General features: G+C 38.3%; 1 protein-coding gene across 2 annotated transcripts in view; it reads right to left on the bottom strand.

Moving 5' to 3' along the window:
* The window catches only part of NFU1 (NFU1 iron-sulfur cluster scaffold), a 50,462-nt gene extending 35,730 nt beyond the window's left edge, over window positions 1–14,732 (bottom strand). Inside the window, exons 1-3 of one of the 2 annotated variants that reach the window (XM_078149557.1) lie at window positions 14,558–14,732; window positions 4,671–4,774; window positions 961–1,096 (exon numbers count right to left, since the gene is read on the bottom strand). In XM_078149557.1, the coding sequence (XP_078005683.1) occupies window positions 961–1,096; window positions 4,671–4,774; window positions 14,558–14,616 (299 nt within the window). In that variant the 5' untranslated portion in view covers window positions 14,617–14,732. The remainder of the gene's footprint in view (window positions 1–960; window positions 1,097–4,670; window positions 4,775–14,557) is intronic. The other variant, XM_020985374.2, reaches the window with a different exon arrangement.
* Between the last annotated feature and the right edge of the window lie 934 nt (window positions 14,733–15,666).

Here is a 15,666-nt window from a genome sequence, read left to right as displayed (position 1 = left end):
ATGCTGGGAATGCTCTTGCCTCACCTTTTGCTTCTTGGCTTCCCTAGCTTTCTTTCAAGACTCAGCTCAGATCCCACCTTCTGCAGGAGGTCTTTCCTGGAAGTCTTTCCTTTTCCTGGACTCCCCCCAATACCTCCCATTTGCACAGTATATATTTTCTGTGTAGTTATTTGCATGGTGTTTCTCCCATCAGAACAAAAGTTCCCAGAGGGCAGGGGCTGGTTGTTTTTTTTTTTTTTGCCTTTCTTTCTACCTCCAGTGAATCCTTTCTACCCTAAGTACATTGCCTAGGAGCACATAGTAAGCATTTACTAAATGCTTGTTGACTGAATGACTAACCAAGAGCCCTGACCCCAGATATCAAAGCCTCTTTTTCCTCCATGCTGTATGCGTGTGTGTGTGTGTGTGTGTGTGTGTGTGTGTGTGTGTGTGTGTGTGTATGTGTGTGTGTATCTTCCCATCCCCACCACCCACACCTCCCCATTATGGAGAACATTTTTTCTCTCTTTGTACAGGACTCCATATCACAGACTGTTTTCCTTTTCTTCTGATTTTTTTTTCTTTTAAACTCAGTCCAGTCCTCATTGTTGATGTAGAAATAAATTATATTAAAAAATACTAAAGTCCATGAAGATGGAAGATGATAAATGATGATAAATGAGAAAGAATGTGCTAAGGTCATAGAGGAATTTAGGAAGTTGGATAGAGGCTAGGAGATAACAGCAATAAAAAGGGAGAAGGAGTAGTATAGTTACTTAAAAATGTCACTTTCGGAAGAAATGTCTTATTAACCCCTGTTATTTTTCTTTTATCTTCACCCCCCAAGTATAAAAGTTTCTAGAGAGGAAAGACATCTACTTCATAATAATAAAACCTAGATCACATAAAAGATGCCATCTTAACAACAGTTCATCAGCCACTCATATTACTTGGGGAAATATATGAAACATTTTAAAATACCTAGCCAGAGGGGAGCGGAATGCTGTAGCTGGTGTAGGAAAATCCATGGTCTGTGATACCAGCACTGGTTTTCCTGGAATAAACTTCAAACTGTTCGGGTTGGGGGTATCCTGTGTTTGAATAAACATGCATCGCACTGAAAGATTAAAGAAAGAAAAATACGTTATTCTGGAAAAAAAAGTCACTAAAAAGTTCAATGTTTTTCAAATTTTCCTTTAAGAACTCTAATATTCTCAAAGCTAGACTATATCCAATAGTTATCCAATAGACTCTGAATAACCCTGTAATTAAAGAATCCTTGGTCATTCTGTAGAGTGGCTTTAACACAATATTTTGGCATCTTGTCTCACTCCACTCAAATATCCTCTCTATAAATCTGATCCTGAAGCAAAATGCTTCACTCTATTCTGTCTAAACCAGCATACTTCCTTTAAAGAAGACATATTAAGATTAGCAGTTTAATACTGAGAACATTTATAAGTGAGAATGCAAACTGCTTTCTGGACTCTTGGTTTCAGAGAATCAGGATGATTTCTATCTTTTACTGTTTCTTCCAGTTCCTACATTAGGTTGAAAATGGATTTACTTCTGGTCATAAAGAAAAAACTGCAATTTTCATTTCCTATCTTGCAATTATGACAACTAACAGGATGAAATGATGAATCAAGAATTCATAGTATTAAATTGTCGCTCCAGGTACCCATCATGACAACAATTCTTTTGAAAAAAACAGAATCAAAACTATCCTAGGGAGATGGTGAGATAGCAAGGTAACAACACACTTTATTTTAAGCTTAAAACGAAGACTATTTGGCAAGAGATGTGGTTGCCATGGAAATGCTCTATATTCACCATTCTGAAAATACTCTCAATTTGTCAGCTTGTGGTATCTTGACCCTTTCTCCTTATTTCAGAGGAGAAGAGGAAGGAATGGATGTGAGGGAATGAGGGGAGTCGGAGAGTCCAGAGAGGTATCTGTTATTATTTACTATTTGTTTTAATTCTGTATTGAAGGGGTATTTGAGGAAACTAGTCCCACTGGAAAGGGAATTGGAAGATGGCTCATCTACACAAATACAAGAAGGAGGATAAAGAAAACAGCTGAAACAGAAAAAGGTCTTACTTTTCTTCATCAATCATATTAAGTAGGTCCAATGCAAAATAATACTATCTAATCTCAACTGGGGCCTTCTTTTACAGGGCAATTCTTTTAATCAGCTCTTATGGATTCTTTATCAATCACACTCTTCACAGAAGCTCTTCCAAATCATCTTCTCTCCTCAAATACCCAAATGCCACCTCTTCCTACCTCATTCTTAGCAAATAATTTTATATACTACTTTACTGAGAAGACTGAGACCATTAGAGGTAAATTGCCTACTTCTATCCTACATTTTTTTATATTACTACATCCTCTTTCCTCCTTCCCTCTTGTCTCAAGGAAACAGGTAGCTTTCCTTTTTGTTAAAGTTAACCCCTTTACTTGTATCTTCAATCTCATATTAGTCTATCCCCTCCAATACCTTACTCCTCCAATAATTCCTGGATCTCCTTTCCAAAATCCACTTCAACTTTTCCCTCTCCACAGCCTACCAAATAAAATAGGAATTCCTCAAGCTGGCTTGCAAAGTTCACAAAAATATGCCTCCAGCTAGCCTTATTTCACAGTAGTCTATGCTCCAGATGAGCTATAATTGTGCAATGATTGTGTCCTGACTCCTGCCAGTTGCAATCGTTTGTGCACCCCTCTGACCTCGCCTCTGTGCCTGAAATAGACTTCCTTATGTGTCTATTAATATTAACCCCTTCTTTCAAGGCTCAGCTTAGGCGTGAAGCTTTTTTTGACACTCCCCAAGCTAAAGTGGTCCTTTTCTTCTTAAATCTCTCATTATACTTTTTGACTTCTACACACTTAACATTTTCAATTCTCATACTAACTGACTGTCTGAAATTTTTCACATTGTTGACCACTTCTCTCACTACATACCCTTGCCTCTATCAGCTTCAGAGATACTAGATGTTCTTTGTTCTCCTCGTACCTCACTAATCACTTCTTTCTCATCATTTTTGAAGGCTTTTCACATTATTCCTAACACCCTAATGTAAGTGTTTCCCAAAGTCTATCCTTGGTCCTCTTTTCTTCATGTACTCTCTCACTGACAACCTTATTTATTCCTATGACTTTAATATCACTTCTATGAAGATGACTCCCAAATGCTTATCTTTAATCCTGACCTCCCTCAGAGCTCCAGATTTCAGTCTCAAACTTTTTCCTGCCCAGATACACCTGGATGTCCTATCAGCACCTAAAACCTAGCTCATCACTTCAGATATGTTGTACAATAGACAGAGCATGGACTGGGAGTCAAGAAAACATGGGTTCAAATTCTACCTTGGACACTTGATATTTGTATGTGTCTAGGCAAGTCACTTAAGTCTGTCAGTTTCCAGGGGCAGCTAGGTGCCTCAGTGAATAGAGTACTGGTCCTGGGGTCAGGAGTAACTGAGTTCAAATCCTGCCTTATCGACACTTGACACTAGCCTGACTGCCTCACAAAAAACCCCAAAACCAAAACAAAAACAAAGTTAGTCCATTTCCTTATCTGTAAAATGAAGATGTCTCCTTGTTCTAAATTTATGATTCTATGAGACTCTCCCCAACTCCAATTCTTATTCTGACTAGCATCTGTCCAGTGGCATCCCCATTCGCCTATTCAGAGGCTACTGTTTTATCTGATTTTCCCTTACCCTTCTCCAAACCAGCTTACTGGATGGTGAAAACAAACAGCAAATAGTACAACTTGTTCACCAATGGTAAGAGTCAAGAAGCTAATGGAACCGGACCTACAAAATTAAGACATCTAACTGAATTTCTGTCAAATCATGGTATTATTCTATATTCATGTTTAAGGTATTCTGTGACTACAAGAAATAGGATAGTCTAGAAAATAAAATACTCATTTTCCTGTCCAAATCTTCTTTCCCTAATGAGACAGTTGGCGGCACACAGATAGAGCACAGGGCCTGCAGTCAGCAAGACTTGAATTCAAATGCAGCCTCAGACACTTACAAATTGTGTGACCCTGGGCAAGTTATTTAACATTTTTGCCTCAGTTTCCTCAACTGTAACAATGGGGATAATAACGACCCCTACCTTGCAAGGCTGTTGTGAGGAACAAACAAGATAACATTTGTAAAAAGCACTTAGCACAGTGTTCAGCTTAATGAATGCTTATTCTCTAATTTTTACACACATACACACACACACACACACACACACACACACACACTACATCACATATATACATATTATATACATATATATATGTATGTATATGCAAACTCATAGTTCTATTGCCTTTTAACAAGTTGCCACCTGGAATATACAACTAATAAAGTATTAAAGGTAGCAGAAAGTATCAAGGGAAAGCACATATAAAGAAAAATTCCAGGTATTAGGGCATACAACAAAATTATTATTGGACAATTGCCCAGTGAAGAAAATGCTAAAAAAAAAATCCATGAAATGGACAAGGGGGCTTGTCTCTCAAGTGTCTTTACAACTCTTAACTACAATCCCATAAAATAATGCACTTTTTATGTATCTCTAAATTAAAAAAAAATTCAACTTATTCTCTTATGTTGAAGAAAGTCAGTACAGTTCAATCAAGTTTTATGAAACTCAGTTTATATTAAAAGGAAAATTTTACCTGTGTTATATAATGCTGTGAATGGAGGCAAAGGTGGTCTTTGTACAAACTGATGCAGAGGCTGCTTCCTAGTATTGTTCGTATTTAGCTTTATGTTACAAAATCTAAAATTAAAAAAAGAAATCACATCTGAGTTTCAACTTAAGGTTAAAAAAAGACATAAAACTGAAAAGTAATAAGCAATGTAAAGTATTAAAATCACAATAATTATGGGCCTTTCTTTTCATTTCATATCATAATATTTCCGCACAAAGTCCTATGCCAATGCCTTACTGAAGTGTGAAGGTAACCAGGGTTTTCAAAGGTTATGTCAGTGGAACATATGGTGTGGCAAATTCTATAATCTTGTAAAAGGCTTCATAAACAGTCCAGACAATTGACAACGTCTATTTTTGGAGGACCAATATAGCTAAGTATAGCGAGGCACATCACCAGTATGCTGGCCACCTAATAAGGAAATTTTTGGCCATGGTAACCCACGGAATAAAGAAAAATAAAAAGTAGTTTCAGTTCTACTTCTAGGGGTGACAGAGTAGCAGGAAAAGGGGTAGAGGATAAGAATCACACAATGTTCAGACTGTCAACAAATTTTAACCTATCAGTACTCTAATTGTGAGATCCTTTTGCAATGAACTGGATGTGTTGCTGAGGTGGTGAATTATATGTACTGACATTCTGGGCTATAAACAAAAGCAGAACATTGCAGCTAAATGGAAGGCTGACTCAGAGTTATTCCTTGGAGAGGCAAAGAAAGGGGTGAGTAGGACTAGGTATACTCAAAGGCAATAAGAAACATTATTTCCTGGGACAGTTGGTCAACATGTATTGCAGTACTAACTGATAACTATTTTAAAAAAGACTACCATGAAACTAATTGCAGCTTTTGTATCAACATCAGTTGCTAAAGATGAAGATGTAAAGAAATTCTATAATGAATTTCTTAATGCCTTCCAAATTAAATCAGCATTATGTTAATACTTGGTGATGATGACTTCAATGCAACAATGGGAAAAAGTAAGAACAGGGAGAAATAAATGTGAAAGCATTATTCAGGAAGACAGAATGAGAAAGTCAAAGAATCCTATGACTTTATATAATGAATATTTTCTTTGAAAAATGTTTTCACAAATAATGGCCACAGTAAGTGTTTAAATAACACTACAAGAATCAAACATATTGTTATTGATGTACTGATATGGGAGTTATCCTTGAGTTAGCTAACACCATTGACTCATCAGAGCTAATAAGAGAATTACGTTTTTGGTTTGTTTTTTTTTTAAAGAAAGAATGAGAAAAAAGATATAACTGAAATAACTTAATCTTGATGTTTAAACAAGCGACTAGACAACAGAAAACGGGAAATGGCCAACCAAACTGACATTGACATTAATTATAATTTTATCCAGAAGTTTAACCAATGTAAATTAATTGCTATAAGAAGACCAATAAAGCCCAGAATGCACCTTGGTCATCATAAGACTTACCTGCTAAGACTTATCTACCAAAAACAGACAAACAACTACGAAAGGTAACACTAGATTAGAATATAAATTTGTTTGTAAAATCTCACAAAGAAGTAAAATGGATGATTATGAATAGTATAGGCTCAGAAAGCAGAGAGGAGGGTAAAACCAGATTAAGGAAAATTTGGCAACATACCCAACTAAGCAAAGTCATTTCACAGACATTTAAAGATGAAAATGGAAAAACAACAAGCAGGAAAAAAATGGAAAAACACTTGCAACAATCTCAACTTTTTTTCTATTAAGGACAATGGAATCACCACACTTGGACCTTAACAGCATAGCCCAGACTGTACTGGCAGAAAAAGGTGAAAAGATACTAAAGAGAAAAAAGATAGGGAAAGCAACTGGTTTAGACTAAGTGTATATAGGAGATTTCTACTGTAGGAGAGACAATCACAATGAAGAAAGACAATATACAAGTCATGCAAAAAAATCTTAGGCCCAAAAAGGTGACCAAGAAAATTATCAATGATTACTAACCTATATGCCTCCTTTCTCACCCGTACAAAATGACTTTGAGTCAGCTACACATGAATTGAAGGATTTCTTCATGAGAGTATTAGAAAGAAGCAAGGAGACTTTTGCAAGTGATATTCAACAATGTACCACATCTTTACCTTTTCATAATTAACTGAAAGATACAGAATACTTAAGATCCCTCTGAGCTTACCATTTGTTGATTTTGAAAAAGCATTGCATTTGGTAGAACAAAATGTTGCCCTATAGGCTCTTTTACAACAAAGTGTCTACTATCACTATATCAAAATCATTCAAGATCTCTTGAAATATACAACAAAAATAATCCTCTTCAATGACCCTCTGATCTAAACATCAGGTAAGGCATAAACAGGGAGATGTATGCTTGCCAGAGGAGTTCACCACCGTGATGGAGGAGATCCAACATAGAGTCCCAAGTTAAAGAGGGCCTCCTTGTGGATTGTGAGGTCTTTCAGAACGCTGTTTGTTGATACTGTGTTAATTGTACCCAATAGTGCAGAGCTTCCTGGAAAAGATCCAGGTTCTTCTCAGAATTAAAATTCTTGCTTCCCCCTACAGTAGCCAATTATCTATCCTAGATACCCTTCCCCAACACTTCTCTCCTCCTACCCCCCACACCCCAAATATAGTATAAATTCTAAGAATCAGAGAAATACTTTGTAGTGGTAGGAGCTATCAGAAACATTTACAAGGCAAGTCTATCCTTCCACAGATTTTGTATTGCATTAAATACAAGTCATTCAAAGCAGTTTGGTCTGACCATCCAGGCACATAGTATATGAAGTCCAAGTGTATGAAGAATGTTGCATTCAGATTAAAGCATGCAACTAAGTATGTTTATCTTGGGCACAGTTCAGATGGACAAGCTGGGCCTAGAGCTTAACAAGAGGAAAGTAAGCTGGATCACCTTCAGGAAATTGCAAAGGTACTTTAATGACCCCAAGCTCTGAAAGCAAAGATCCATCTTTTTAATGCTATTTTTCTACCAGTGTTGCTGTACAGGAGAGAGACATGAAATACAAGTCTTTAAAAAGTTAAAAATAGCTTTCATGCAATATCTAAAACCTTCAGCAAGCATTATATGTAATGGGGACAGGCTAGAAGCATTTCCAGTAAGACTGGGGGTGAAACAAGGATGTCCATTATCACCACTGTTATTCAGTATTGTACTGGAAACCTTAGCTTTAGCAATAAGAAAAAGAAATTGAAGGCATTAGAATAGGCAAAGAAGAAACAAAGCTATCACTCTTTGCAGATGACATGATGATATACTTAGAGAATCAAGTAAAAAACTACTTGAAATAATAAACAACTTTAGCAAAGTTGCAGGCTATAAAATAAACCCACATAAATCATCAGCATTTCTATATATTACCAACAAAGCCCAACAGCAAGAGATAGAAAGAGAAATCCCATTTAAACTTACTGCAGACATTATAAAATATTTAGGAGTCTACCTCCCGAAACAAACCCAGGAACTCTATGAACACAATTACAAAACACTTTTCACACAAATAAAATCAGATCTAAATAACTGGAAAAACATCAGTTGCTCATGGGTAGGCCGAGCTAATATAATAAAAATGACAATCCTACCTAAGCTAATTTACTTATTCAGTGCCATACCAAACTACCAAAACTACTTTACAGAGTTAGAAAAAATAATAACAAGATTCATTTGGAAGAGCAAAAGGTCCAGAATATCAAAGGAACTAATGAAAAGAAATGCAGGGGAAGGTGGCCTAGCAATTCCAGATCTTAAATTGTATTATAAAGCAGCAATCATCAAAACTGCTTGGTACTGGCTAAGAAATAGGGAGGTGGATCAGTGGAATAGGTTAAATATGCAAGACACAGTAGTCAATGACTATAGTAATCTATTATTTGATAAACCCAAAGACCCCAGCTTCTGGGATAAGAACCCACTCTTTGAAAAAAACTGCTGGGAAAACTGGAAAAGAGTATGGCAGAAACTAGGCATAGACCCAAATCTCACACCATATACCAAAATAAAGTCAAAATGGGTTCATGACTTAGATATAAAGGCTGATACCATAAGTAAACTGGGAGAACAAGGAATAGTTTACCTATCAGATCTATGGAGAACAGAAGAATTCATGACCAAACAGGAGATAGAGAACATTATGAAAAGCAAAATGGATAATTTTGATTACATTAAATTGAAAAGTTTTTGCACAAACAAAGCCAATGCAACTAAGATTAGAAGGAAGGTAGAAAATTGGGAAAGAATTTTTACAACCAGTCTCTCTGATAAAGGCCTCATTTCTAAAATATATAGAGAATTAAGACAAATTTATAAGAACACAAGCCATTCCCCAATTGATAAATGGTCAAAGGATATGAACAGACAGTTCTCAGATGAAGAAATTAAAGCCATCTATAGTCATATGAAAAAATGCTCTAAATCATTATTGATTAGAGAAATGCAAATCAAAACAACTCTGAGGTACCACATCACACCTATCAGATTGCCCAACATGACAAAACAGGAAAATGATAAATGTTGAGAAGAATGTGGGAAAATTGAACAACTAATACATTGTTGGTGGAGTTGTGAAATGATCCAACCATTTTGGAGAACAATTTGGAACTATGCCCAAAGGGCTACAAAAATGTGCATACCCTTTGATCCAGCAATAGCACTTCTAGGGCTATATCCCAAAGAGATCAAACAAATGGGAAAAGGACCCACATGTACAAAAATATTCATAGCAGCTCTTTTTGTGGTGGCAAAGAATTGGAAATTGAGAGGATGCCCATCAATTGGGGAATGGCTGAGCAAGTTGTGGTATATGAATGTAATGGAATACTATTGTGCTATAAGAAATGATGAACAGGCTGACTTCAGAAAAACCTGGAAAGACTTATATGGTCTGATGCTGAGTGAAGTGAGCAGAACCAAGAGGACTTTGTACACAATAACACACATTATGCAATGACTAATATTGTTAAACTGAACCCTTCTCAGCATTACGAGGATCTAAGACATCTCCAGAGGCCTCGGGATGGAAAATGCTGTCCACATCCAAAGAAAGAACTATGGAAGTCGAATCGCTATCACTTATTTTTACCTTCTGTTGAGTTTTGTTTCATCTTTCTGATGGTTCCTCCTATTGGTTTTAATTTTTACTTACAACTTCACTAATGTGAAAATATGTTTAATGGGTATGTAAATGTAAAGCCTATATCAGATTGTGCGCCGTCTTGGGGAGGGTGGGGGGGAGGAAAGGAGAGAAAAATTTTCAACTCAAAAGCATATGGAAGTGATTGTTGATAAATCAAAATAAATTAATAAAAAAAAATAGCTTTCATGCAGAGAGCGATGAAGAGGCTTAGAGTGTGAAGTCTGTAACACAGAACCCATAAAGAGCTCTGAAGAAAAGAGGCATAAAGGTCTCACACCAAGAAACAGTATTACAGAAAGAGAAGATGAATTGGTCATATGGAATAGGGATGACAAGTAGACAGTCAAAAGTGCTCTACTGTTAACCCTTATGTCAGGAAACAATGAGCAAAGCTCCTTGGGTAGACCCTTGTGTTGAATTTATGGAAGGAGAAGAGCAAGAGTCATGAAAGGTGGGAAGGCATGGATGGGTTGCGATCTGTAGTGCTGCAAGGAACTACCAAATCTCTGAAATCAGAGATCCATTTGAATATTAAATAATAATTCCAGTGACTAGGTATGCTAAACATTTATACAACTTACAAACAGGTATAACTCTAAATGAGATGCACATTCCATTATCAGTAGACTAAAAGTAATAATTGATAACTGGGAGCCCATAGGACTCTGATTACTAAAGTAGAAGTATACAACAAGGTTTTTCTAAGGGCAACATCCCCAACTATGAGATAAAAAAGGCAACAAATACATACTGTATATGTATGGCTAGACTATGTAGCTTCTTCTTAGAATTAAAATCCATGCTTCCCCGTACAGAAGCTATTTATCTTTTCCTTTTCAACCACGCCATTATGCCTTTATCCCAGGTCCCTCTTCCCAGCTTCCCAATATAGCAGACTCTTAAAAATTAGAGAGTATGCAATAGCAAGGGCTATCAGATACAATTTTGCTTTTCATAGATCTTGTATTAAATACAATAAATTACTCAAAAGTTATTTCACAAATTCACTAATGTGAACTGATCAAAAATATCGCTTGCCTCATTATATAGGGAATGCCATGAAAAGGAAAATCATGAAAACGTGCTTTGAATTCTCTAATCTATTATAAGAAAGTCAAGCTCAAAGTTAAGTTTCTCTCTCTCAGTCACTTCACCACCCATTAGTGGAGAGTATGCTGAATTCAGTACTTCGCTGTCTGTGGTTCTGTTGATGTTGATAATCCAAAGCAGTGAGGAGATAGCTGCTATGGCTGAAAAATTCATCAACCCATACCCATTTGGTAATGAAACTCTTCAAACTTACCTAGGGGGGTTCTTAGAAAATACACACATAATGTATCACCAGATCTGTTTTCAAAACCTTTTGGGCTTGGCAAGGCCTTTTCAGCTTGTGTCCTAACTACCATAGACTTTGGGAATCAGGGTCACTCATCTAGTTGGCTTTAAATGCCTTTTACAACCTGGCCCCAATCTACTGACCTTTCCAACCTTATTAAAGGTTATACTCCCCTTCCTTCTCTTGGTGATTAGACATTCCAGCCTTCTTTGTGTTCCACACACCCAACACTGTCCCCTACACCTGGAAAGCACTCCCTTCTTCCTTCCACCCATAAGAATTTCTATGTACTTCGAGATTTCATCTCAAGCACCACAGAGGGCTGGACCTGGAGTCAGGAAGACCTGAGCTCAAATCCAGTCTCAGACACTTACTAGCTATATGACCCTGGGCAAGTCACTTAAGCTCTGCCTCAGTTTCCTCATCTGTAAAAAGAAGATAATAGCATCTATCCTCCTGGGATTTGATCCTTGGGAGGATCAAATGAGATAACTGTAGAGTGCTAAGTGCATATTAAGCACTATATAAATGTGAGCTATTCTTAGTATTTGGAATAGTGATACCTGTGATGAACTTATACTTCTTGAACAGTTTCGGCATTAAAGTCCTGAATACCCAAAGATTTGCAGCAATAATGAGATGTCAAAGAAACACCTGATCAGTTGTCTTTGTTCTTCTCCACCACTAATAGCTAAACTGGTCAGCTGTTAAAGGAATTTTCAGTGCTACCTGTGTAAACATTTGTGGGTGTCATTAGCAGGCTTAGTAATAGGGTAGGAACTGGGAAGCAGGACGGAAAAAGAGTGGGTGTGGAATCAATACTGTCATAGAAATAATGCTGAGCAAGCAGTAAGGAAATCTGGTCCCTAGCCCAACATCAAGCATTAAATATCTGTGTGACGTCAGACAAATTATTTAACCTTGTCAAAGCATACTGCATACATTTCATTTGTACCAGCCCCGGGCCTGTTCTCAAAGCCTTTACAATCTGACAGAACCTGACAGAGCTTACACTCTGATGTGCCCAGCGTTAATCCCCATATCATGATGAAGCATCACAACCAGGCTTTATAAGAGGTACTATAGAGTCTTTTAAAAATTTTAATGAATTTCTGGGCTTCCATTTCCTCATCTATAAGATGATTAAGTGACTAGGCTTTGATTAGATGTTTCTTTTCTAGGTCTAAGATCATATTATTCTATGAGAAATTAACAGGTGGCATAAATGGTGGGAAAGAATGGCAAGATATATAAACTAGCACTTAAACACCATCCTATATAATTTTCTAATTAAAAAACATTTATTGTCTACCATATCTAAGTCTTTTCTCCCTTACTTAAGCTTTTCCTGGGTAGGGACTTCCCTTTACTTGAGCCATAAGGTGATACTGTAGCAAAATCATTGGCCTCGGTGTCAGAAGACCTTGTTCTGGGACTCAGCCCTGTCATTTACTGGATGATCTTAAGCAACTCATTTATCATTCACTCTTTGTGAGCCTAGGTCTTCTCATCTATAAAATGAGAGTAGTAATACTGGTACTAGCTACTTCACAGAATTTTTATAAGACTCAAATGATGTCATGCATATAATGAAGAATATAAACTACAAAGAATACAAACTATAATGAAGAATATTTATGTTACTACATAAATGAGGTATTATTACATTTTTTTCCTCATAATAATGTTTGGTAAATCCAAGCTGACTTGAGGTCCACTAATATTTCAGTTCAATCTCACAAAGATTTATTATCTAACTGCCTAGATATTGTGCTAGACGATGCGGATACAATCTAATTTTGGAGAGGGAAAGGGTTAGGTAATGAAGGGAGGAGATCAATCAACAAGTATTTTACTAAGTGACTACTATGTGCTAGACACTGTGTTGAGTGTTGGGAGATACAAAGACAGAACTGAATCAGTTCTGATCACAATAATAATAGCTAACATTTTCACAGTGCTTACTTATGTGCCAGGCACTCTACAAATATAATCTCATTTGATTATTATTATCTCCATCTTACAGATGAGGAAACTGAGCCAAACAGAGGTTCAGCGATTGGGGGGGGGGAAGTGTCGCACAGCTAGCATTTCAGGCCACATTTGCACTCAGGTCCTCCTGACTCTTGGATCAACACTTTATCCACTATGCCACCTTGTTGCCTGAGGAGGTTACATTCTATTGGGGGTAACATGTATATATGTAGGAATATAAAAATAGATACATGGTGATAGGGGTACAAGTAACTTATGAGAGAGTGAGAAATATTAAGAATAGGTTTAAACAGAAGTTCTGGAGGGAGAGACTATTTTTACCTGTGGAAAGTGGAAACTAAATTTCCTTTCAACTCTGAAATTATGTTCTAAGGAATTCTATCACTATTGTTCCTTCTGGCCCTGAAATTTGTTTTTAAGTCCCTTCCAGATGGGATCTTGCGTTGGCAGGTCTAACATTAAAGAATCTATTTTAAGGTCCTTACCAGCTCTTTTATTTTGTGTTATCTATATGCCAGGTTCCTTCTGGCTCTGACATTCTACATTCACAGTCCCTTCTATTTACAACGCTGTATTTTCTTTTTTAAGGCAATTGGGGTTAAGTGACTTGCCCTGGGTCACACAGCAAGTTAAGTGTCAAGTGTTTGGTCTGAGGCTGCATTTCAACTCAGGTCCCCCTGACTTCAGGGCCAGTGCTTTATCCACTGCACCACCTAGCTGCCCTCCAACATTGTATCTCTTAAGTTCTCTTCCAGCTCTGTCACTGTATGTTGCAGGGTTCCTTCCAATTTAATATCCTATTTGTTCTAAAGACCCTTCCACCTCTAAAATTTTGCATTCTAAGCAGACCCGCTTCCAGCCTGGATATAATTTGTATTCTAAGACCCTTTCCAGCTGCTCTTACGCCCTAATAGGTTCTCCCTGGCTCTAACATCTCTTACGTTCTAAGGCCCCCTGCAGCTGACAGTCCCCAGGGTCAGCAAACCCCGCCCCCACCCTCCAAATCGCGGCAGCAGCAAAGGGGCGGTACTGAAGGTCACGGTGCCGAGGTTCCAGGGAGAAGAGCGGAAGAGAACACCGCGGAAGCGGTCCCAGGCCACGCGACGCTCCGCGCAATGGAGCAAGGCGTGGCCGACGCGGCCCCGCCCCTCGAGGACGTCGCTTCCGCCTAGGAAGGGAGGGGGTGAGGAGGACAGAGGGGGCCGGGCGGGGGTTCCACTCACCCCGCCCCCCAGGAGGGCAGGGCAAACTCGAGGCTATGTCACTAGGAGACACGGCCGACCGCGGTATCTAGCCTGGGCGTGGTGGGGAGAAGGAAGCCCCCAGAGCAGTTTCAGGCTCACGTCCTCCCGTTCCCCGCTCGCGGGCTCCGAAAGCTTCACCTACCGCCCGCGCAGCCCAGCAAAAGCGGCTGCCGTTCCCGAAGCCAGCCGGCTGGCGGCCATCTTTGTTACTTGGCTACGCAGGTGTGGACGAGGACCTTCCCCCTCAGCCTTCTTCCAGAGTGGTAGGCCGTACCAGACGCCTGTTCAGAAAGGCAGGAAATGAAGACCGAACTTCCTTAAAGGACTAGGGCGGGGGAGCGGCATTGGAACCGACAGCCCTCTGCTGGTCAACTCAGAAATTGCAGGGCTCTGGGGGGAAAGTTGTGGCCCTGGTCAGCTGGGAACCACGTGGTTTTGTTGCTAGTTGTTTACCATGAATGAAAATGCAGACGCATAGCAAGACCGGGACAAATTTGTGTTCATCTCAGGTGCATCCTGAGTTAAATAGAACATAATATGGGAAAAGGCCATAGAGACAGAAAAGTTGGGAGATACGAATTGAAAACCTGCCTTAGACATTTAATAACCCTATTTTCCCAGCCTAAAGCTTCCCCCCGCCCCCCGTCTTCATATGTAAGATGAAGATGATTGTCCTCCTACCACTACCTCCCAGGGTTGTAGTGACGGAAGCGTTCTGGCAGGGGTGGGTTGGAGTTAGATGGAAGCAGCTAGCTCTATTGTTAAATGTTTAGCACGAGGAAATTGGATTGATTTATTGTTTGGTTGATTCTTATAATGGATAAAATGTTAATAATGCAGATGAAATGTTAAATTGTGAGATGCACATCTTTTTCCTCCAAAGGATCAATTGTTAAACATTTATCAGTACAAGCCTATCTGTAATTTGGAATGCTATGTAAATGAGAGCTATGATTATGATTGTTAGAGATGGTCAGGTTCTTCCCTTTTATTTATTTTTAAAATTAATTTATTTTGATTTATCAACAATCACTTCCATGTGATTTTGAGTTTAAAATTTTTCTCCCCCTTCCTTCCCACCACCCTCCCCAAGATGGCGCACAATAGGATATAGGCTATACATATACATTCCTATTAAACATTTTCACATTAGTGATGTTGTAAGGAAGAATTAGAACCAATAGGAGGAACAACCAGAAAGAGGAAACAAAACTCAACAGAAGAGGGAAAAAAATAGCAAATAGTATGCTC

This window comes from Phascolarctos cinereus, unplaced genomic scaffold, assembly GCF_003287225.1.
Source record: "Phascolarctos cinereus isolate Bilbo 61053 unplaced genomic scaffold, phaCin_HiC Scaffold_2;HRSCAF=192, whole genome shotgun sequence".
Classification (NCBI taxonomy): domain Eukaryota; kingdom Metazoa; phylum Chordata; class Mammalia; order Diprotodontia; family Phascolarctidae; genus Phascolarctos; species Phascolarctos cinereus.
Note: the sequence above shows the minus strand (reverse complement) of the source record. Positions and strands in the feature narration are given on the sequence as shown.